Source organism: Podarcis erhardii (genome assembly GCF_964252035.2).
Source record: "Podarcis erhardii genome assembly, chromosome: 3".
In the NCBI taxonomy this organism is placed as follows: Eukaryota; Metazoa; Chordata; class Lepidosauria; order Squamata; family Lacertidae; genus Podarcis; species Podarcis erhardii.
The window spans coordinates 40,596,922-40,621,448 of record NC_138507.1 but is presented as its reverse complement, the minus strand read 5'-3'; the positions used below and the strand labels follow the sequence as shown (position 1 = coordinate 40,621,448).

The window sequence follows — 24,527 nt, the reverse complement described above, 5'->3', positions numbered from 1 at the left end:
TTGCCTGAATGATGTCGTAATTGTGCCTATACTTACAGGAAATGTCTACATCTTGACATTAATGAAGAACTAATTCACAGAACTTGAAAAAGTTAAAGGAGCTATCATGGCTGAGTTAGAGACAACCTAAAATTTCACATGCAGGATTATTTTGGTCACCTTTCCAAACTTGTAAAGGTACTCAGTATTTCAATACTTACAGCTATTTAATTTTGGAAGAATTCTTCCATTAAAAAAAATCACATTCTAGGAATAACAGTATAAATCTTATTATTATTATTATTTACAGAGTTCATTTTTTATTTATTACAACGTCTGGTGTCATTTATAAATCAAAACATGTCCATGTCAGTATGTAACACCATAAAACAAGAAGCAGAGCATAAGAGTAGCTAAATTACATAGTGTCCCACATCACCAGTAAACAAAATGAAAGAAGTCAATATTTCAAGAAAAATACTGGCAAATACTAGAGGCTTGCAAATAAAGTTTGTTCTAACCCAGTCGTCCTCTTTTTTTTGCATGATTTAAAGAAATGCAACAAAATATCTTCCACATTTTCAACTTTTAAGGCCTCATCTGTGTTTTGTACCCAAATATCCACACATTGAACCAATCTGTTAAAGTTACATAGCGAGACCGACTGTCCCATAAGACCAACATACAAATACTGGATAAACAAATGACAAAGAACATTTAGACCATAAAACAATTATCAGAGGCAAGGCAGTTCAGTTTAAACAGACCAACTATTGCCTAGAATAGTCTTATCATGTCTTCATTAACACTTTTTAAAGCTAAACTTTATGTATCACTTTGTGCTCCGTGTTTTCTTGTCACAGTTTGCAAAAGCAGACACATCTAAACCTTCACCGTTGCTGCACTGCTCGTATAAAGCCTGAAACATTTAAAAAGAAGAAGAAACAAATCAGATCATCTGATGCTATCATGTTTTCTTTCAAACCCGCGTTCACAGCTCATATTTTGCATGGAGCATTTGACTTACCCCTTTCCCCCACATCCCCAGTTGAAAGCATAGTTATCTGAATTCTCACATAACGCACCCCCCCATCTCACTCTGTCTCCCCCTGCCCATAAAAAATCTAGCCCCAATTCCTTCCACTTCTCCCAGTCATTGATGAAATTTAGACTGCAAGCTCCCTGGGAAAGGGATCCTTTTGTGATAAAACAACCTCTTGTCAATATGCCATTTCCATGTAGAATCCAGTGAAAAATCCTCTCCATAAGCAGGGGTTTGAATGCTCAAACTAGCCAGTGTCATACTGATTCTGGGTAGTGAGCCAGCAATGGAGTTCTATGCACAGGATCTAACCCCTCCTTCCCCCAGTGCTCCACATGCTTGTCTACTCCGGGCACCCTTTGACTTGTCTACACCTGAATGAAAAATTATAAAACTGTAGATTATTCACTTGCACACTTTTGTCAAAACTTAATCTTTGAATTCAAGTCTATTTGGCTTAAAAAGAATGCTCACACCAGCTTTTATTGCACCTAAAAAAGTATTGCTAGAATATGCAAATGTTGTCAAGAAGCACTACAAAGCATGTCCAGAAGCAAAAAAAAGTACCACTGAAGTACCACTGAATTTTCACTGTGATAGAAGAGTACTGCCATGCAGAGTACAGTCGTTTTGCCCAATACACATTTTTGCCTCATTTAACAGTTAACCTCAACGTGACTGAATGAGATTATTATTATTATTATTATTATTATTATTATTATTATTATTATTATTATAAATTATTATTATTATTATTATTATTAAAATGCAGGCATGCCTAGAGAATTCCAACTACAGTGGTACCTCTGGTTACATACTTAATTCGTTCAGGAGGTCCGTTCTTAACCTGAAACTGTTCTTAACCTGAAGCACCACTTTAGCTAATGGGGCCTCCTGCTGCCGCTGTACGATTTCTGTTCTCATCCTGAAGCAAAGTTCTTAACCCGAGGAACTATTTCTGGGTTAGCGGAGTCTGTAACCTGAAGCGTATGTAACCCGAGGTACCACTATAGATCATTTCCAAGTTTCAGGGCTTGTAAATTTAAGAAGGTTTTACTCAAGCCATCACAATGTAGCCTTGTTTATAGAGACAAGTAGTAAGGATACCTATCTGTAGTCATAATCCTGATCTGCTGCAAGTAGTGCCCAAAATGGGATAAAATGAAGGATAAAATGAAGAAAAGCTGATTCCACAGTTATCCCACAGGGATTTTTCCTTGACTGTGGTTAACTTAATCCCTTAATCCCTTAATTCACTGTGTCCCTCAGTTTTCATCACAAGATGAGTAATCATTTAAATAAAATGCCTTAAGGGAAGTTTCTGCTGGAAACGTCATATAGTTTAAATACAATAGGTTATACTCAACTAGTTTCTATTCAGACTAGACCCAATGAAATTAAAGGACCTACGATAGTCATATAATTAATTTTAATGGGTCTACTCTGAGTAGGCCTAGCACTAGAAACCACCCAAAAATTCCTATGAATAAGTGACAGATTGAGCTTCAGCAGGTGGGTAGGAGGAGCTACCGCTCTCGTTTCTGAATGCCTCCTGCATGCCAACCAAATCTTTCTTTTAAGTGAGAGCATTTCCCTTATATTACTATTATGAAGTGCAGTCTGGTAGGATTTGTTTACTTGCCCTAACACATTGCTTTGAAGATTATGAACTTATATTCTTTTCCGTTTTATACCACTGCCTATTAAGATCCGCTGCTTCTCAAATCCACTATTTTTGCACCCTCTCCTGTCCATCTCACACAACATTCCTCACTACACTTTTGTCACACATGCCTTCCTGCCCCAAGTGGACATTTTATGTGTCTTGTTTTGTATCTTTGCATCTTCTTTATTTAGTATAAATAAAAAAAATAGGAACTGTATCAGTTCTACATTCTCTTTCTGCTTTAAGTATTATAAATATCAAGTTCTTAGTAAGAATACCACTGCCAAAAATACATTTACTTACTCTAGTAGCTCTAGAAATGGAGTTAGGAGAGTTCAGGCCAACAAGATGACCGAGGATGCGCTTTATTTCCTCTGTTGTCCCTTTTGTGCTTGAATCCCCTAGAAAAATGTTAAAATCTGGTTATGCTTAAAATGTCCAGCTAAGCTGTATGAAAATTCAGATACCAGAGCACTTGGTGATATACTTAGGTTAGCAGGTATATTGTTTACTCTGTGAGAGTATTAGACAGGAGAATGAACACCTTTATATAAAACTCTGGCAAAATAAAGTGAAATTCAGTAACAGATAAAGTTACCTGTTTGTGAATTGGTTTGAATATGTACATAAGGATGAACCAACAATTCAGAGACAGATATTCTTTGCTTGGGATTCCTTACCAAACAGCGCTGAGGAGAGAAGGTACAAGATGGAATCAATAAAACTCAGTTTTCTAAAGAATATTATAGCTTAACATTGTTTTCCACATTTTATATAGGAAAGGTATCCCTAGTGAACTAAAAGTGCACTCCATTAATCTAGTTTGTGCCTTGTAGCATCAGATTCAGCCTGCTGTTTCACAATGGAATGGATTCTGTAAATATTCTATGTCAATGTTTCCCCAAAAGTGACCCATGGCCCGCCAGCTTATTCAGACGGTCCCTGCAGTTTCTGTAAAGAACACTTACAATTTAAATTTTACTGCTTCTCTAATATGCTTATTGTATTACAATTTACATAATTTAAAAAATGTAATACAATAAACATATTAAGAGAAGCAATAAAATTAAGAATCATACCGCATCTAGCACAAAGCATTACGATCGCTACAACAGGCAGATAAAAAACAAACAAACCCATTAAGTGGTCTGCCAAGACCCTTATAAATTTCCAAGTGGTCCATGGGAGGGAAAGTTGGGGGAACTACTGTTCTACATCACAGGAATAAATAAACAGTAGGTCCAAATGATGCACTAAATGAATGAAAGTTATATCAACTCGGTAGACAAACTGGCCATGTTAGAACAATCATAATGATAATGGATTATAACAAACTAAGATTAAGCAGAACGCTACCTTCTTTCCAATAGGCTAGTTCTCTAAAAGGAGCCATTTCACATAAACACTTGTATGCTGTGTCTTCTTCAGGTATAATCAAACACATAACATATAGTACATGTTATTTTTTTAAAAAAATACACGGTGCCCTTAAACTTGCCTAGGCATTGGAGAGAAACAGAATCACATACAAAAGTGCACAGAGCTTGACTCCCAAGAATAATGTGCCAAAAGACGCTTGAGGAATGTAGTCTCTTTCCTGTCTCTGTCCTCTGCACTACAGCTCCACCCCACCCAAACCCCAAAAAACCCTCTCAAGGAGGAGGTCCTTCTACCATATTCTGAGCAATTTCTTCCTTCCCTCAGCAGCCTGCCTGTGCCCCACTGCAAGCTGTTCAGAGGGACCTTTCAACTTTCCCTGGGGCATGGGGAGAAAACGTTAGGGAGGAGGAGAACGAAGAAAGTCCCCCTTTGTGAGCTTCCTTTCATGGTTCTCAGGATCCAAGCCCAGATGTAGTTCCCTGCCCCGCACGCCCCCCCAACCACAAATGATAAAGTCAGGAACTGTTTGATATATACATTAAGACTGCTAAACAAAATGATATTGTACAAATCTACACAGGTGGTTACCTTTAAGACATCCTGGAGGTCTTTTTCTGCAATATCAGGGAATGCTATTTCATGACTAGGATCAATTATGGCATGAAGTTTTGCAATCTGATTTGTTATGTGCTGAAATGGAGTTCTTCCATAGGTCATGCAGTATAAAATGCAGCCCAATGACCAAACATCATTTTTTGGACTGATCTAAAAACAAAGGCAAGGATAGATAGATGGATGGATGGATGGATAGATAGAGATAGATAGATAGATAGATAGATAGATGATAGATAGATGCTCCTCACACAATTAACACAATGACTTTGAAGATATTGCTATTGCCATTACATTAACATACGTGGTGTAACTGAATAAGCAATCAATTATAAAACCTGGTGCAACAGCATAACAATTAAGCAATAAAGGAGAGCATCTATATTTCAAAATCTGATCAATGACACACCTTTGCGTTGATGCATATTGCCGAAAGTAGGATGTTAATTGTCCGGGAAAGTAATTTGCACACAGTTAAAACCACAGAGAGAAATCTACATTATCAGTTTTGTAATCTAAAAGAATGGAAATATTGCTTCAAAGGCAGACCATTTAAAACGATGAATAATATTGCTCATAAAAATTGTTTAAGAAACTGATGCCCTGGTAAGGGATCAACAGAAAGTGGAATACAATGATAAAGATTCTCTCATACTACCTCGCACTGACTGAAACATAAACCTGTTACACTGGAATGTCTGCTTTTTAACTCAACATGAGTAGGTGAGTTTCAGAAGAAGAGGAATATAGACAAAGGGAGCCTCAGTTTTGTGTATATTTAACATGCTGGCACGGGAGTCAGTTTATAGAAGAAAATGAACAAAGGCAACTTAATGTAGGTCAATTTTACTCTGTTCACTTAAGCCCACAAGTCTTTGGCTGAAACAATTTTGCAGAAGAGTAAAATAAATTGCTCCCCACCTCATACCCCCATCTACGTGATGGGAATGATGATACTTTATGGGGCTGCTTAACAAATTACTTAGAAAATGCATGTAAAAACCTTGCAGTGTTTTTTGCTCTTCTGTTGGCTAACATCACCGTTTCACAAGGTTTTTAAAAAATTAACTTCAAGACAGACCAGTGAGTTTAATCGTTTTAAAAGTAGTGTAAACATTTGTGGCGGTCGTATGGAGCCCCCGGTCGTCTCACCAACTATTCTCAAGTTAACAATGAAGAGTGTAGTTTATTGCAGACACAAATAAACTTTAAATGCATTCAAAACACTGTTACCTTTTACCCTCTTAGTCTTATTTTATCCTGTCTCTAACTCTTCTACCTCCCCTCACACAAGAACTGTACAAACTGTCTATTTCCATCTGTCTGCCAACTGCTTTCCCAACTGCTTCTTCCCAACCAACCAACTAACTAACAACTAACTAAACTTTGGGCTAAGCCCTTTTTATAAACAGGTAGGCTCCGCCTCTGGCTTTTCTATTGGTCTACCTATTAACTCTTTCTCTTCCCCTGTACAGGTATTTCCAAAAGAACGGGCAAATGCCACAACATTAAAGGCCTAAGAAATAAGGTTTGGTTGTGCTTGAAGGAAGGCTGCTGAGGAGGCCATAGAGCAGGCTTCCCCAGACTCGGCCCTCCAGATGTTTTTGGACTACAACTCCCATTTGTTAGAGGCAGGGTTTTCTTCTGGTGGCAGATGACAAAAACTACGACACCACGAGGCCGGTGTAAAACCAAATGAAATAAAGGTTTTATTACAAAACAACAAACAACAAAGCTTGTGGGTGTTTTCTCACTGCAGGCAAAGTTCAAACTGCAACTTTTCCTCCTTTTGTAAGTCATGACCAGCTGTACCCAATCTGCCCAAAGCTCACAGAAACAGTTCTTAAAGTACAAACATATTTACTGTTTCTTTGCAGAATGATTCTCAACACCATCATGACTAGCTAACAGGACCAGTGGTCAGGGATGATGGGAATTGTAGTCCAAAAACATCTGGCGGGCCGAGTTTGGGGATGCCTGCCATAGAGGATCTTGGCTGTGAGTCCTGGGAGAGCTGCTCCCTGCCTTGCAGGCCTTTTTCCACCTGGCCTGGGAGGCGGAGCCCTGACTCACTCCAGCTACAAAAGCTGAACAGACTCTTGGGCTGGCGTGTTGTTTGGGGGTTTTATTGAAGGGCATTGTTGCTGTTCCTGTTTGTACCTTTATTTTAGATCTTGTGATTTTTGCAAAAATTGTTATTTATTGTTTATTATTACTTCCGTTATGCAGTGGTCATTTTTTTTATGTTGTAAGCCACCTTGAGCATGGTTTAAACTGTGGAAAGGAAACACACACCAAAAATTATGTACATATGTATATATGTAGGAATGTCTTCCTGACCTCTGCGGTATTTTTGCTGGCTGTATAGGGTCAAAATATGTATCTCCCTGTCCTTACTGCAAAGTCGGATGGAAACCAAGCAGTTTTCTTTATGCTTTTAAAATCAGAGACAACCCTCCCCCAAAGTTCACTCTCCCATGTGGTTGCCTAAGGTGCTAGTTTCACATTTGAGCTCTTCCTCTCACAAATTTTCATTAGGAAGCATCCAGCGCCAGTATAAGGATCCTTGCTCCTCCACGCAGTAAGCCGCCTCCATCTGACGCCCCTCCCCTCATTCCTACTGCAGCCTCTTGCCCCACATCTCAGGCATTCCCCAAGGATCCCCCGATTGCCAGCCACCCAAGAAGTACATAAGGCTGCAGTGTCTTTATGCTGGGACTGGATATAATCCATTATGAAGCTCCTATTAAACCCAGAGTCAATTCTAATTTGATGCTATTTCAACTTCTGCTACCGTCACACCACACTGCCCATACAAGCCTTTTTCTAACTGCTTTATTCACATCACTGCGTACCAAAAAACCTGATTTTGTCATGGGTTTGTGGAGATTTAGAAAGTAAAATCCAAACCAAAGCATTTCCCTCCTTCAACCACAGGGTATTTTTTACCTTTGACCTTGGTTTTCCATTTTCACCACAGGAAGACATGTCTTTAATTACCTCTGGTGGCATGTAGTTAACTGTGCCAACCTAGTAACAATTAAAAATATAATCATGTAATTAATTGATAGTTTAAAATTAGAATCTCATATTTTGTTAGAAAGATTGCTCTGAAAAGGGCCCTGAGAAACAATGCTCACAAACCATTTTTTCTTAATTAATGTTCTTGAAATCCTGCTATAGTTCATTAGAAACTTTAGAACAGAAAAACAAGCTTGTCTAGGAAACTTCAGAAAGCTCTTAACATAATGTTTAACATAATGTATCTCAGAGTAATTAGTAATATAGGCAATTTTCAAAATTCCTCAGTGATTCTAATCCAACACTGAATGATTCAGACAATGTCTACATTAACTTTTTTAAAAAAATTGTACTCAAAATGAGTACAATATATATGCTATATGCTATACACTATATGCCCAATTCTCCACCCCAATAAAGCCACTGGCAACTTTCGTCAGGTTTGGTGAGTCAGTTTCAAGCAACAGAGCTACAGTAATTAAGAGAGTGCTCTGTGGGATTGTGAACCTCCTCTCCACAGCTCTGCCCTTTCAGAGAAAATTCCTCCTGTTGCTTTAAGTGAAGCAAAGGAATATAGCCACACTGATGTTAACCATGGTTAAGGCAAATCAGATTCTGTGCGTAACCATGATTTGAGAATGGTTAAGAACCTTGGTAAAATAGGAGCCATAGCTAATGTCCGAACCAAAGTATCCATTGACTGTGGTTAAATTGGACAGGAGGAAATCATAGGGCCCACTCCCTACCTCTTAAACTTTGTCAAGAGATTGGGTCTGCTATGTACATATTGATACTAAGTGAGCTGATTAGGCTTAACTATTTCCTAGCTTTAAAAAACCCACAAAACAGGATTTCTCTGTGAAATTTTATGCTGTTTCACCCTTTATGAATACTCTTCTCAGACCCATCTGAAGTGGGACATGCCCTTCATGTACAGACCGCTATACATCTCTGTTGGATGCCAACGCCCAACATATAACCTACAGCTTGCAACATTTCCGCAGCAACCGGGCATAATTCAGGCTGCAACTCCATGCTATAGCACACATGCTTTCCATGCAATAGACCCCTGGCATCTCCAGGTAGGGCTGGAAAAGATGGCATGAAACCCCAAAAGATGCTGTTGTCAGTGTAAACAATATTGAGCTAAGTGAACCAAAGAGCGGACTCTGTATAAGGCAGCTTCCAATGAACTTTTGTGAAATATCCCTTCTCTCTTTCATCTGTGGTAGTTGTGACTCCTGAAGTCCACACTCCAGGAAACCATGAGCCATGACTGTGTCTAGACCCACAACCTGCCTAAAACAAGCAAGCACAAATCAAGACCCACAAAACTCCTCACATTATTCCTGATGTCCCATCATTGTGAAAACAGACATTCGTACTGTTTTATTCATAATAGGGTAACACAAGGATGCCCCAACAGTCTCACCTGTGAATCTTTAAAAATGCTTGTCACATCTGGCTGCATTTGATTTGCAATGCCAAAATCTATTAGTTTTAGCATTCCATCCACTAGCAGAAAGTTTGCTGGTTTCAGATCACTATGAACAATACCTGTAAATTAAAATTTGTTCAGTTAGTACAAATTAAAAATATGTGCATTTACTCTGTTCTCTCACACCCATCCTACAAACCTTCTTGGCCCAACACACAAGGATGGGAGAAAAAGCCAGGTCCCTTTTGTAGCTATGATAACAGACCTCTGAGACTGCAATTTGGCTGTGACATTCACCCTGCTCTAAGAAATCTATTTACTTTCACAGAGGGAACAGGTTTTTATCTAACCTTCATCATTGCACAACAAATCAAAACAAAAGCAAAACAAAACCCCTCTGGAAACATATTCCAAGATTAGAACTAGTTCCAGTTAATTTACAAAACAAGACACTACTTTTTCCCAGAATATAATTAAATGTTATAATTAAAATGCTCCATTCAACTGCTGCTACTAGCCTGGTTTGCACTGAAGATTAAACCATAACAAAAGTTCAATTTCATGTAATACAAAGAGTTAACTTGCATGAATTCTGGTATACACTGCTAAGTAAATCTGCCCATTACTCCTTCCTGACTTTGCTGTGCTCAGGAGGAAACCAACCACAAGCATAAACTTGGTTTCTGCTTGTGGTTTGTATGGAAAGAAATCACAAGTACTAGTTCACACATGGTTGACTTCCTCCTGGTGTGTTTAAGACTGCTCTTGACTTGGGCATCAGCTCCCTCAACATCAACCTGGCCCGGGGACAGGAGGTGCCAACCCATCAAGATCCCCACAACACAACCCAGATGTTCAATCCTAAACTAACTTCAAACCAGTTACTGAAGCTGGCTTGTTTAAACTAGCCGCAGTTAAGATTAGCCTCAATTCCAGGCCAGAATGACACAGCAAACTGTGGCTTTTTGAAAGTGAATGAGGAAACTTCTGAATTTCTCCTAATTGCATAGAAGGTGAAGAATGGGGAGCATGTGAGCCTTACACTTGCGGTGGCTCATTCACAGAATACTACACTATTTGTTGCTGTGACAGTGATAGAGATAACTAGATGGCGCTTTAAAAAGTAAGAAAGTATTATAGTTATATAAACAGTTACAGTAATGCAAACAAATAGCCAAATAGCATATGTCCCTCTCTATTAGATTTCCAAGAGGCAGATTTAATTTATTTATATACCGCTTGATTGCAGAAAAAAAACCCCTCAAAGCAGTTTATGGGTGCATAAAAAGATAGAAATCTAATGCATTATTTGACTAGTAATTCATTGGTAGCCATTCCTGTGAACAGCAAGTGTTGAAAGGTTCAGTAGAAGTCTTCAAATATATAGAAATAAGCTTTTATAGATACCATGTGTGTGGATTGTATGGACAGCTTCCAACATATTTTCCCAAAAGCTCTTCCGCTCCCATGGGTTAATTTTTTTCTTTTTAAGCCAAGTGTTAAGATCAATGTTTCCACATTCCATCAACATGTAGATACTCTTCTTGCTAATTTCACTAAAACAAGTTATGAAAATGAAGTCATATATGGGAAATGACACTTGGGAGGTGTTTTTAATTAAGCTGGGTTTGTAAAAACATTTACTCACTAGTCATACAGTCGGATAATCTTATCGCAATGTTGCTGAAGTTTATTTAAGTGTGCAATCTCGTTTTTATAGCTTTCTAAAGTTTGTTCCTCTGCTTCTTCTAAATTGACGTATTTGATAGCATAAAGCTGCTTCTTTTCATCAAGTACTTGAAACACCTGCAAAAAAAAAGGGGGGGGGGAGAATACAAAACACCAGCTTTGCTTGTTTTTAAGTGCATTACCAAATGTTAAGTACACCAAGGTCAGGGACCTTCTTGAACTTACCCTGTAAGGGAAGCTACCTATTACAAGCACAATACAAAAAGAATGGTGTTGCTTAAGAGAGATGGGGACTGGGGAAGCAATGACATAGTATGTTATGTCAGTGATTATTTTTAAACCACCTACTGCAAGCAACAGTTATCAATGAACTAAAACTTGCATTTAAAATCTCACCTTACTTGATCCTCCCCTGCCGATTTGTTTCAACACAGTATACCATTTTCCTTTAATACTGATGCAATCATTTTTAGGTAAAGGAGTTGAAATCTGAATTTAAAAAAATACACATCAAAAGCAACATGTTAGATATTTACAGTCATATCTCGGGTTGCAGACACTTCAGGTTGCGTTTTTTCAGGCTACAGACCGCTGAAACCCAGAAGTACCAGAATGGGTTACTTCTGGGTTTTGGCGGTCGCGCATGCGCAGAAGCACTAAATTGCAACCCATGCGTGCGCAGACGCGCTGCTGCAGGTTGCGAACGTGCATCCCATACGGATCACGTTTGCAACCCGAGCGTCCACTGTATTTAATATTCTAGCTTACTAGTATGTTCAGGTATTTCTTGTGGGACTGACATAAAACTGTCAACACGTTGCAGATTACAAGCACAGCTTAAAGAGCATAGCATCAAAACTGTTAGCCCAGAAACAAAACAGAAATTTGTTACATATTTAATACAAGACAACTATGATATGAAACATTAAATGTACATTCTTTCTTTCTTAGAATCATAGAATCATAGAGTTGGAAGAGACCACAAGGACCATCGAGTCCAACCCCCTGCCAAGCAAATAAATTTATAAATTTATATCCCACCAACAAGTGATAAAGCAATAAAAATTTCTAACTGCTTGCTTGTCCATAAGAATGGGTTGCACCCACTATGGATCAGTTTCCTTCATTATCTCATAATGCGGTTTCAGAGCAATTTATTTTAGAAAGGTTACCGGTAATCCAGTACGCACTTGGAATGGAGTTGAGGGAGTACAAGGTTGCAAACAGGAAAGCTGGTTGTACGGTGTAATGTCCTTACTCAGGTGAAGAAAATTATTCGTTACGACTGGAGTACTGAAACTGTCAAAGGCATTTGAGCATTACAATCCTTGCACAAGCAGCAATACACTCCCCACCCCCCAATCAACTATGTATTTAACCAGCAGCTTAATTTTTTCATCCAAGTCACAATATTTGAAGTTGAATGTAATGTTTAAAGCTGGCTCAAAAACATCTCCAAAAAATTGCCCAAACATCTCCAAAAAATATTAAATTTAATCTTAATTTGAAGCACATGTACTTCTAGTAAGAGGTTATCAATACGAAGATGACACCCAGCTCAATCCTTCTCTTCCCCTGACTTGGAAGAGGAGGTTGAGGTGTTAAGATGAGTGCTTGGATGTTGGCCAATAAATTGATGCTGAAAAAAACAAGGAGCCATGTGTCCTAAGTTCTCAAGTCCAGGAGAAGGGCAGATGGCCTGTTCCAGATGTCACTGCAAGGCTCGGGTGGCCTCATTGGCAAGGAGTCCCTTTTCCAGACACAGCTGGTCTGCCGACTACAGCCCCTTTTGGGCAGAAATTACTGGACCACTGTACTCCACCCTGCTCTGGTAACTTCCAAACTGGATTCTTGCAATATGCTGGGAGCAGCTGCCCTTGAAGACAACTCAGAAATTTCAACTGATCCAAAACACAGCAGCCAGTTTACTAGCTGGGCTTCCCTTTAGATCTCGTATAACCCCTATTTTAAAACAGCTGCAAAGGTTGCCTCGTGGGTGTTTAGATTGGCACTGTGATTGGAATTTGTTTTAAATTGTTTTTAATTCATTTTAAATTGTTGTGACTCGCAGACATTTAGGGTAAAGGGTGGACAATAAATCAAAGTACTGTTACTACTACTCCTGCTTCGTTTTTACACCATGCAGAATTTACAAATACTTTAACCAGCATTGAAGACGCACACCTTTTTTTAGTACATATAACCATTAGGTTGCTTAAACAGCACAAAAGCAAATTCCATCAAAAACTAAAACATAATTGAAAAAATAAACCAACACACACACACACACACACACACACACACACACACACAAAAGTTACCAGGCCATGTAATCTCGCAGTGTGTTGTTGCTAGCTACTGGGCCAACAAGTGACTGGCTGTTTATCTTTGATGCAGTCTCTGGGGGTGAAAGTTTTCGAAAAATTGGCTCTGGTGGTGAAAATCTTTTAGAAATTTGAAACGCTGGCTGTTCAGCACTTGAGTTTTTTCCCTATAAAATGGAGAAAATGTCATCAGTTCTCAAGTAAGCATACATCATATAAAATCCACGTACTAGTGCGTGCTTGCTAAATAAAATTTAAGTGGAAATCAAAGGTGCAATTTCTTTTTTTCTTTTTTAAATTTACTGGAGATTTTATTAGACAGATTCTTAAAATACATGCAGTACCAACAAAATAACATTTACTGTGTTTATCCACTGTTTGAATCAGCAAAGAAAAGAAACTTCCGACTCTACCCATTGTACTAAAATACAATTAAACTATTATTTACACAGTTGTGTGAAGTTGTTTTTCGTTAATTTAACTATCTAACAAATACTTTATATTGCATGGCTCATTCAATATCTGCCAGAAAGCATTTATTATTGCAGTACCCTTTGAAATATTCCTTAATTATTGACGATTCCTTGTTTACTTCTTGTGTTGAATTTCCTCTCACTGCCCCTATTCTCCTTGCTAATTGTAAGTACTCTATTAGTTTTGCTTGCCATTCGAACTTCGAGGGGATGGTTTTGCTTTTCTATTTTCTTGCTATTAAAATCCTTGTCTACGGCTATACTACCCTGAACACGCCCAATCTCGTCTGATTTCGGAAGCTAAACAGGGTCAGGCCTGGTTAGTACTTGGATGGGAGCCCCTCAAAGGTGCAATTTCACTTGATCTTTGAATTGCACACATTTCTGGAATTCAAAGCTCTGCTAGTATGGTCTATACTAGCATTTGCATGTGATTTGTCATGCATATCTAAACAGTAGGCAAGCACCAAGTACTTTTAGGAGGTTTTAATAGTAAGCTTGTGTACACAATACCATATTCAAGCAATTCTAAGAACAGTTTCAGATTAAGAATGGACCTCCAGAACGAATTAAGTTCTTAACCCGAGGTACCACTGTACAACTTTTATCCTACTCAAAAGGGGATTTCAGTACTAATGACAATGAAGACAACGTAACAAAAAATCACTTATATAAGTCAATAAAATTACCTCCAAGTTTGTTTTGTGCATTGCTTCAATATTAAACCACTTATTTGCAGATGCATGACAATTTAATCTTGACTCTTTCTTTTCATCATTTTCAAGAGGAACAGAGGGGTGCTGTAGTCTTTCCAGGCAGCTTGGTTCTATGGTACTTGGCTCCTTGTGGTGCTCCTCAGTTTCTAAAACAATAGTTCCAGTTATCCAAAAGAATATAGTGGTGTTTACAGCAAGATATTCAGAAAAGGAAGAGGTTGGACTACACAAGGAGCACAAAAAACTTAATGTGAATAGACTAAAAGTGCTGCTAAGCCTTACTGAATTTATACAAGTGGTGGACTGGAGAAAGGAGCAGCGGGTTGTAGAAGCTATAAGGGAAAGGGGAGATGCACTGGGCAAACTGAACTTCTGCAGTGGCCTCAAGTTACAATGGTGACAGAGGATCTAAAATATGGGACTCTAGGGCAAGCAATAAAAACTACATTCAGAGGGTCATGCTTTGGAGGGGAAAAAGGTAGCCTCTTTTCATTTTTTTCCTAATTTTCAGCTAAGCCAACTATGCTCTGGCTACTTTAATCAAGTGCAGAATGAACAATCCACAAATGCCAAAGTTAAAAGTCTACTGAGATACCCATGTCAGTCTAATCCCACAGAGTTAAAGCAAACCTTTTTGTTTAACAGCATAAGTAGAACCATATTTATTCTTTAAGGTTGAAGCTGAATTGGTAGCTACTTCTGAGCTCTCTTCATTTGGTGGCTGCAATTCCATTAACCATCTGCTTGGTAAAGGCTTAAAAAAGAAGAAGAGTTTTTTATAATAAAGCCAAGAGAAAAGATAGCCACACACTCAGCTGACTCCATGGTTTAATATAGAATTAAAACTGAAGGATCCTAGCCTGCTTATTCTCCTGCATAATCTTGATGGTGGTGGTGGTGGTTATAATAATAATAATAATTTTATTATTTATACCTCACCCATCTGGTTGGGTTTCCCCAGACACTCTGGGTGGCTTACAGCACATATACAAATTGTAATACATCAGACACTAAAATTTTCCCAATACAGGACATCTGCCTTCAGATGTCTTCTAAACGTCAGATCGTTTTTTTATTATTTATATCCAGCCACTCTGGGCGGCTTTGTTAAGTTCTTGGGAAGTGAACTATAACTTGACTACAATAACAAGACAGACTCTAGAAGCAGCTTTTACAGTTTTATCTTCTATTGGAGCAAACTCTGAAATTTGTGTCTTATACAGTGGTGCCCCGCAAGACGAATGCCTCGCAAGACGGAAAACCCGCTAGACGAAAGGGTTTTCCGTTTTGGAGGCGCTTCGCAAAACAAATTTCCTATGGGCTTGCATCGCAAGACGAAAATGTCTTGCGAGTTCCTGCGGGTTTTTTTCCCTTTCCCCCCCTTTTTCTAAGCCGCTAAGCCGCTTATCTGCTTATCCGCTAAGCCGCTAAAAGCCGCTAATAGCGCTAATCCGCTAAACCATCAATGGGCTTGCTTCACAAGACGAAAAAACCGCTAGACGAAGAGACTCGCGGAACGGATTCTTTTCGTCTTGCGAGGCACCACTGTAGTCTTCAGTTGCTTTCATCCTGACAAAATGCATCCTTATCTTCAAAACTGAAAGATGAGAAATGGCACCGATAATATCTGCATATGGGAGAACTCTTGAGATTTGTGTCAGTAAATCTGTGCAAATGCCTTGGTTTGAGGCTTCTGCATATTTATTTATTTTTTTTATAAATATTTATTAAGGTTTTTAAATATAAATGCACACATAATAAACGAGGCTTCTGCATATTTAAGTCAGCAAACTGGCCAATTTGAATGGCAACATGATCTCCAGTTCAGAACAGTTTCCCCAACCTTGTTTCATTTCTATCCTGTCACATAAAATGCCACAAACTGCTTTGAGAAGCAGCTCATTAGTTCTAGAACATCAGCACACCAATTCTATGGGCTGCCACCCACTTAAGGTTTGGTTTAGTGTAGCAGCTAAGAGTGGATATCCTCAATTAAAATCTCATGAACACACAAAGAGACAGGTGGGCAAACTTCAAGCTTGTGGAAACTACTTTATTGACCAACTATTGAGAGTCAGAAAGCCTTGCCAATAAAGCAGAGATCTAGATCTGCTTTCTGCCTGCTCCTGCCAACATTTAGGCTAGCTAATTTGGCTGTTTTCATCTACAATATGGGGATAAGTTTATCAATGTTTGTATTTTGTAAGGGTAATAAAAAAGGAGTGCTTTGAACACTTAAAAAGTAGTATTAACATTAAGCTGTGACTTACAGCCATTCATATTGTGAACATTTCCATAGGCCCAAACTGATTTGTTTGAATAACATTTTAAATGATAACTGAAAGGTGTTGCTAAGAACAATTTGTTTATGATTAATATTAAAAGTGCCTCCTCTAAGGGCCCAAAGAGAAAGGTTCTAAACCACAAACTTTTCAAACTACTGCACATAAATAGCAACATCTACATAAAGTGACTCGTTTCATTGTTACCTTAACCCACAAATGACGCTCAAGCATGCATTGCTTAGTCCAGAGCTTTCCAAACTGTGTGTTGTGACACGTTAGTGTGTCAGCAGCAGCAGTGTGCAGTTGTGTCATGCAAACACTCCCCATTCTCCTCCAGAAGCTGGAAAGGGGCTAATTTAACTTCCAGCTTGCCAGTAAGATTGAATTACTGTGTCGTGAAAGAATGCCTGTCTAAAAAGTGTCACCAACAAGAAAAGTTTGGAAACTCTGGCTTAGCCCCTTGGGGAGGGGGGGAGAAATGAATAAGGAGTTTCCCAAATTGCATGTTGTAACTTCACTGGGATTTTAAAATGGGAAAGGTGGTCATAGAGTCTTGAATGAGATCAGAAGGAGAAAGCATGATTGCATGCTCCTACTCCCATATCCTCCTGCTCACATGCAAATTTTTTCCCAGCTAGTTTAAGCCATGGCAGGAGGAAGAATATGATTTTCATGGCCTGCTCCTGCACTCTTGGTTCCATGGATTGTGAGCAGTGGATCCTGCATGAGCTTAAGGAAGCTTGCAGATGAAATGATTCAATGACAGGTGGGATTGCCAAATTCATTTTTCCTAGAACCCAACCTCCTTTTTGCCCCTTCTTTTATTGATTGATTGCCACACACACAAGTCTGAACACACACAAGTTAAATGAGTGTGTGTTGCGCACTTAGTGTATATCTGAATGAGGCAAGGAGGGAAACCACCCTCAGTAGCAGCAGTGAGTAGTTTGCTTACTTTGTATTTCCACATTTAATACTAAGTTAATCTGTTTTTGTATCATGGTGTTACTAAACTCCTACTTTGTCTACACATTCTGAGCCTGGTTCTGCTTCCCCCACTTGCAATCTTATCAACCATGACCATTAACTTGAGTAAGAACATTCAAATTACCTTCAAGTCTCCTGGTATATCGCTTCCATTAGGTTTTGACTCACACAGTGGCAACTGGCTCAAATTGCTGTCAGATATTTTCCTAATTTATCAAACAAAACATTAATTGTCTGTTAACACTAAGCCCACACAAGTTGATCTGCATTTGTCCAGGAAAGTACAAATACACAAATCTGCTCAGGTATAAGCACAGAAAACAATTGCATAGCATCATGTTAAAATTAAAAGACTGGCATTTATGCATTACGGAGTCCCCTGCAGCAAATGTTGCCATTATTAAGAACAAACCCGAATGGCGTACGACAAATCAAAAGACCCCAATAGGGATGTAAAAGCAAAGCTTGTGAAACACTAATGACTTGAAATGTGGGAGAAATAGCATCTGTCAAGCTAAACATAAACTTACGGTAGATAATAAATGTTCAGAACTAAACCTCTCAAATTCACACAGAGACAGACACAGTGCAGTCTCAGCTACTAGCACTAGCTGTCCCATGCATCAACCACAAGTTACAGGTAGCTGCTTGCAGTTTTAAATATTTTCTACATTTTATTTAAAGCTGCTGCTATTGGTTGGTCAACAAAGGGGCTTGGAACCCCACTATTAACCATCAGCTCCAGGATGCCCCTTTATACTATGGTTACCAGATGTTTTTCAATGAATCTGGGGACACTTTTCAACTTCAATGGATTTTGTCAGGCAACTGATTTGTAAATCCAGGGACTGTCCCCAGGAAACGAGGATGTCTGGTAACCTTACTTTACACCTGCCCTTCAGGAGAGGATGTAAATATGTGGTTTTTAGCTGATGTTGGCAGTAGAGTCCTATTAAGCAGTAGCTGCAAGAGCTACACACTCTTCTCTGCAAAAAAGTGAGGTGGGAAAAATGCTTCCCATCCTAACCAGCTCAGCTTATTTCATACTTTGGAGCTTGGAAGGGGATAAGGAACTCTACCAAGACAATCCATGCCCCACCTGCGTAGTTCAGAATTGGGAGGAATAATTTTCACTGCTGACACTTTAGCCTTCTTAAACGCATCTATTGCTTGCCACTAAGAAGAAAGCCACAAAGCAATTCAAAACCAAGTAAAACAATTAAAATTATAAAAATTGCATAACTACTGGAGTACAATTAAATTAGTGCTGCTAAAAATCCTGGGAAAACAAAAATGTCTTTTGCCCAGCCCCCAAATGATGACAGCTAGTGCTAGGCAGAGAGCATTCCATAAATCAGAGTTGTTCATATGTTTACTATGGGGAACATAACGGTTGAAAATCTGTATATGGACTATTTGTTTTCTTGAGTAGACTAATAAATGACTTAATAAAACCGTCATCCTTCCTTTTGGCTGGTTGTTGGGCGTGCATAGATCAGTACATACTGGCTATTATTCTCAATGGAAATCTCTGGTGTACATCCTATATAATGATACATCTACCCCTCCCTTCCCTTTTGCAGTGAGCCACAAGTTCACGCACCAGAATAATGGACTGTGCTTTATATCTTTGTTCAATCAACAGATACTTAAGTGTTTGTGAGTTTAAAAGGGACTGTACCTCTTTGCAATACTAGCTGCACATGGAATATCCATCCCCACAGAGTCATCCTCATCATCACTTACTAATCTGAAAGGAACTCTTCCAAACGGACGCATCTAAAAATGGAAATGGAAGTGGAAGTAGAACTCAACTCAATTGCAAAAAATCAAGTACAAGAATACACAAACGTTTAAACAGGCCTACCTTGTTAGACTTATTTAATTGCTTCAATGGTTTGCGTTCACTTTCCTGAGGAGAATACTTTTTCTCCCTGAAAAAAAGAGTTGGACAGTTCTAATTGTACCACAGCACTTGGAAATACAATAAAAATAATTCCACACAATATTTGGATTTACTTACCCATGGCAAGAACTATGAGTACTGGCAGAAATCTCATTAGAATCAACATTTATTTTCCTATTCAGGAAGTTTCCAGCTTCATTATGAGAGTTTAGAGCTGTAAACATGTAATTTATTAAGAGAAAAAATTAAACATTTTAGTTGTTTAAATACCAAAAGTTGGGTATTTGAACAATTTGAACACGGAGAACAATGCAGGCTTTATATACCTTTTAACCACACTGTAGTGATCTTTAAGGAGTTTATTTTCCCAATACACAAGGATTAGATTGAATACAACACTTGAGTGAATGTCTATGTTATATTGATCATGACTCCAAACTTAAGATTAGAAAGATTATATTCCCCACCTTCTATCTTGAACTGGTTGGAAAAGCGAAGGACTGATGGTGGCTTGACTCTGTGCATGTGCGCTTGGATTCAAGTGTGAAAGGTAAGAAATATGGCACACGGGAGGGAGGAAACAGGATATATGGAGATAGGGCAGGAAAGTGGGAAGCCAGGCTCATGGGAGGAGGAGCCTTTTAATTTCAACAAAATGGACCAGATTCAGCTAAATCAAGTAAACCAGATTCAACTAAATTTGCAGGACACAGCACACCAAGTTCCACGAGTGCAAAGGGGCTTTTCCTCCTTTCCTCCCCCAAGGAGGGGGGGGGAGGGGCTAGCAGAACACTAAGCATGCAGTAGCAGAAGAGGGGAGAACTGCTTGTGCTGATATACGATCACCTTAGTGCAACAGTCAATTTCACCCTATAGTCTGCTTCAGACTCACCTGTCAAATTCTCTTTGTCTTCAACCGAAAGTAGCTGCTTTCTTTGTAAACTTAAGTTTCTTACAGCAATTTCCAACATTTCTACTGGAAGTGCTCCAACTTCTGCAGCTTTTTCAAGCAGCTGTTTAGCTTTTTTCAGATTTCCTAATTTAAAAAATACGAAATAATGAACTTTGTGCTAAAATGGGGTGTGTGTGGGTATGACTTTAAAAAATAAATAACAGTTATTAGCATTTTACAACCATTATCCAGGATAGGAAACGTGGTCAGTAACAAAGCTTAGCCATGCCAAATTTTGAGTAAATCTGTATCCACATACCTTGAGAGAGTTCAAATTGTGCAAAAGCCACATGAACAAAAGAAAATTTACTGCAGGTTAGTCTGGCAAGATGAAACTGATCGCGTGCCTCTTCTGGGTCTCCAGTGCTGCAAAGAAACAATGGTTTGAAGCAAGTGTTTCAATCATTCACCTCACACATGCATGCAAATGATATTTGTTTACTGGGAAAGGGTGATGCCACCTAAATTTTGCAGTGCTTACAAATTAGCTCAAAGAAAATTAAATTGTTTTCAACCAGAGGTTAGTATGCATCACAATACATACTGTACAGCAAACGAGGTAGCCTGCAAATCATCTGTACTCACTCTTTCCAGTCAAAAATCCTATCCTGGATGCACTCTTCCTTGCAGAATTTAGACAGAGGTAGTCCTATACCATAGTCCTTCTTTTACACTGTTTACTGCTGGTATTAGGGAAAAATGCCTTCCACTAGCAAGCTCCACTCCCTCTCAAAATATCTTAAATGTTATGTAGGTACATGAAGGAATCCACCTTCCAGGTGTGGTCCAGACACATTTTATTTAGTGTTCACAATAAGAAAATCAAATTTTCAATATTACTTTATCTTCCCAATGCACAAAGAACTGCAATTCCAAAAGATGGGAACCTCATATATTGTCTATTGAACAAATGCTGACTGTGCCTCCATTTCTAGAGGCATTAGATATATATTCATATATTCAGTCCTAAGCATCAAAGCAATTACCGTATTTTTCCAAGGCTAAGATGGCCCCTCATGTAAGACAACCCCTATTTTTTTGAACCCTAAATTAAGAAATCAAAACTTTAAACACCCGAGATCGCCTGAAGTTGTTGAGCTTGTTCACCCAAAAAATCTACTGGTGGTGTGGGGGAATCAGGTGGTGCTTGGCTTCCCTGCCTGCTCCTGGGTGTGGCGCACCGCTGCTGAGGCACATAGGCAGACAAGGCAAGGCAGTGGGCAATAGCTAGCAATAGGGAGCGGGTAAAGGAACCACCTTCCTGGCCGCCTGCTTAAGCAGAGACACCAAGGAGGTGATGTGACTGCTGGAGCACGGTGTCAACATCAACTACACCACACCACCCTAGGCATCCTACAATAATGGTGTATTTGCCTTAAACAAAAAACATTCTCTTATACACGGAAAAATACGATACGTAATATCAACAACTGACGTATGATTTTTTTTCCTTTTAACTTGGGTATCATAACAATTACAAACCAATATCAAACACTGGGAGTGTATAAAATGTATACAGTAATCTTCAGGGATGGTATCAGGTAAGTATAACCAAAATAAAATGTTTTATGTTGCAAATTCAGGAAATGGGGATATAAAAAGGGCACGTAAGAAGAAACGACACAAAGAAATCACGACACTTCAACTTAACCAGGTTGTTATAAATGCCAGTGGCGGAGACCAACTATGTTCTTGGATATTGACATAGGTCACAAAATCAAACCAGACGGAAATAAACTTCTGTTCTACATTGAACTCTGGGTACGTCTAATTAAAATGTTAACTTTTCCACTGATACACTATCCCATGCCTTTCTGTGCCATATCAGCTCCAGCAATATCTCCCCAATCCTTGCAATCATGAGTCATACAGTGGTCAATAAATGTCCAACTAGCTCCCTATTGTAAGCAACAGAATCATCTTCCATACAAAGATTAAGGAGTTGTAGTTGCAGTGAGGGTAAAAGATAAATGTTGAAACTTTCTGTTTGCCAGATATGAATACTTACGCATTCAGTTCTGCAAATCTAACCAAGATGCGAGCATAGCTTTCATTCTGATGGTATTTTTCTGCAGACAATGATGCAACTGCTTGCCTGTAACAACCAATCAGTCTATTTAACAAGCTGATGTCAGCCTGAGGAGTGCACTTAGCCTCCAGTTTAAGCAAATGATTTAACCAATCTTCAGGATTATTTGCAGTCATCATAATCTGATTAACTGTTCCAGAGTTATCTAAAAAAAACCAAGAGAAAAGCATTGTTAAGATTTTTGTTATAAAGAACAAGATGCAGTATTGTCTACAAACAGCTAAAGGAACCATTAAAACAACATACGTTTTAGTTTCTTTTGGTTCCAACCTTTTGATTCATCACTCTAGGAATGGCCAGGCTACTACCTTCTGACCTAGAATGGGCAAACCTACCTTTTGTTTTGAAAGGCACCGCAGCAAGCAACAAACAACAACAACAGAAATTATACAACACCAAAATGTCAGTTGTGTTCCACTTGCCAAAAGTGTTCTTATTTTCCACATGCCATGGCACAAGCCATCTAGTGGCGTGGACTTGAAGTGGCTTCACAGAACTGAGTTGCAAGAAGGATTTAAGAAGGGTGCTAGCAAACCAAATGAAACAAACAATTATCCAAGTCTTAAAAAGCACCAAGCTTCTCTGCAAATAAGATCACTAGAGACACAAAAATTCTGATAAAATAATCTCAGCAAAACAGAACAATGGAAACCCCTTTGAAGTCTGCGCAGAAGGGGAAATACTCTTAAAATTGGAGCATTTCTCCCACATCAGAAAAAGAAGTGTATTCAAAGTGCTGAGGGATCCACTTTGAGTTCAAACTGTTTCCTCAGGAAAGAAATAAAAATGCTCCTTTTTAAAAAAGAAGCTCCTTATCCCCCCCCAAATTGCCAAGTCCCTTGTGAAGCACTTCTCAAATACCCAGCAACTAGCTAATTGTTAATACCATCACAGAGCTTCCAAAGTGGTTTGTGCAGCATTTCAGAAACATCTGGTTGTCAGACACTTTGGAAGAGCTGCATAAAGGGCTTTGAAAGCACTACCAATCAGCAATCACAAAATACTACATACCTGTTGTATCCACTGATGCCTTGGTGATGTTAAGCTCAGCTGTAGTATTGTCGTCATTTTTATATTTGCTTTTCAGGTCTTGAACCCTACTCATAATAGAAGCAACAAACATACCATTTTCACTTAAATCTTCTTCTTGCATTTCTAGAAAAAGAAAAGTCAGTGTTGAATACAAAAGGTAACAAATGTTACCTAATGCTATTTATATTGCTGTAGGGTCTTCTTACAATCAAATAGCATATAATTTTTGTTAAATAATTTTTTAAATTATTTCAATGAAAGAGTAATACAGTAAATCCACAATTTATGCAAGTGTTATGTTCTGGGATTGCGCCTAAAGACAAAATTGTGTATAGTCAAAACACATTGGGTTCAACTATGCCCCTCTTTTCTTCCCACCTCTCTTATCCCCCAACCTTATACTGTATAAAATATTAAGTCTCACATCAAATATAACTGATCTGTAAAATGGACTTTATGGTCTGAAAATAGAGACAATGTATGTACTTTTACACCTTTAAATTGGTGTAAAGCAAGCTGGTGTAGAGCCAGTGTAAAGTTACATGAGATCCAAATCCCACTTAGCAGCATACAGTGGTACCTCAGGTTACATACGCTTCAGGTTACAGACTCCGCTAATCCAGAAATAGTGCTTCAGGTTAAGAACTTTGCTTCAGGATGAGAACAGAAATCGGGCTCCGGCGGCGCGGCAGCAGAAGGAGGCCCCATTAACTAAAGTTAACTGTTCAGGTTAAGAACAGTTTCAGGTTAAGTACGGACCTCTGGAACGAATTAAGTACTTAACCTGAGGTACCACTGTATATGCTACTGTTCTACCTAAGACTGGCAGAGGGAAAACAAGTATTTAAACTAGGGTTTTATGCTGGGTTGCCAAGCCACATCAGGTTCAGCTGAGCATGTTACACCCACATATATTTAGCTGAGCTGGGATTGGGA

At 38.8% G+C, this 24,527-nt stretch overlaps 1 protein-coding gene across 5 annotated transcripts in view; it reads right to left on the bottom strand.

Moving 5' to 3' along the window:
• Window positions 1-253: 253 nt before the first annotated feature.
• The window catches only part of TTK (TTK protein kinase), a 208,864-nt gene continuing 184,590 nt past the window's right edge, over window positions 254-24,527 (bottom strand). For all 5 annotated transcript variants that reach the window (XM_081856974.1, XM_081856970.1, XM_081856971.1 and 2 more), the window contains exons 2-22: window positions 23,571-23,714; window positions 22,479-22,704; window positions 20,730-20,836; window positions 20,411-20,554; window positions 19,636-19,732; window positions 19,480-19,546; window positions 19,294-19,391; window positions 17,737-17,818; window positions 14,971-15,094; window positions 14,314-14,486; window positions 13,149-13,318; window positions 12,018-12,126; window positions 11,224-11,316; window positions 10,787-10,944; window positions 10,546-10,694; window positions 9,133-9,257; window positions 7,629-7,709; window positions 4,656-4,832; window positions 3,286-3,376; window positions 2,991-3,088; window positions 254-898 (exon numbers count right to left, since the gene is read on the bottom strand). In XM_081856974.1, the coding sequence (XP_081713100.1) occupies window positions 812-898; window positions 2,991-3,088; window positions 3,286-3,376; window positions 4,656-4,832; window positions 7,629-7,709; window positions 9,133-9,257; window positions 10,546-10,694; window positions 10,787-10,944; window positions 11,224-11,316; window positions 12,018-12,126; window positions 13,149-13,318; window positions 14,314-14,486; window positions 14,971-15,094; window positions 17,737-17,818; window positions 19,294-19,391; window positions 19,480-19,546; window positions 19,636-19,732; window positions 20,411-20,554; window positions 20,730-20,836; window positions 22,479-22,704; window positions 23,571-23,712 (2,598 nt within the window). In that variant the 5' untranslated portion in view covers window positions 23,713-23,714 and the 3' untranslated portion in view covers window positions 254-811. The remainder of the gene's footprint in view (window positions 899-2,990; window positions 3,089-3,285; window positions 3,377-4,655; window positions 4,833-7,628; window positions 7,710-9,132; window positions 9,258-10,545; window positions 10,695-10,786; window positions 10,945-11,223; window positions 11,317-12,017; window positions 12,127-13,148; window positions 13,319-14,313; window positions 14,487-14,970; window positions 15,095-17,736; window positions 17,819-19,293; window positions 19,392-19,479; window positions 19,547-19,635; window positions 19,733-20,410; window positions 20,555-20,729; window positions 20,837-22,478; window positions 22,705-23,570; window positions 23,715-24,527) is intronic.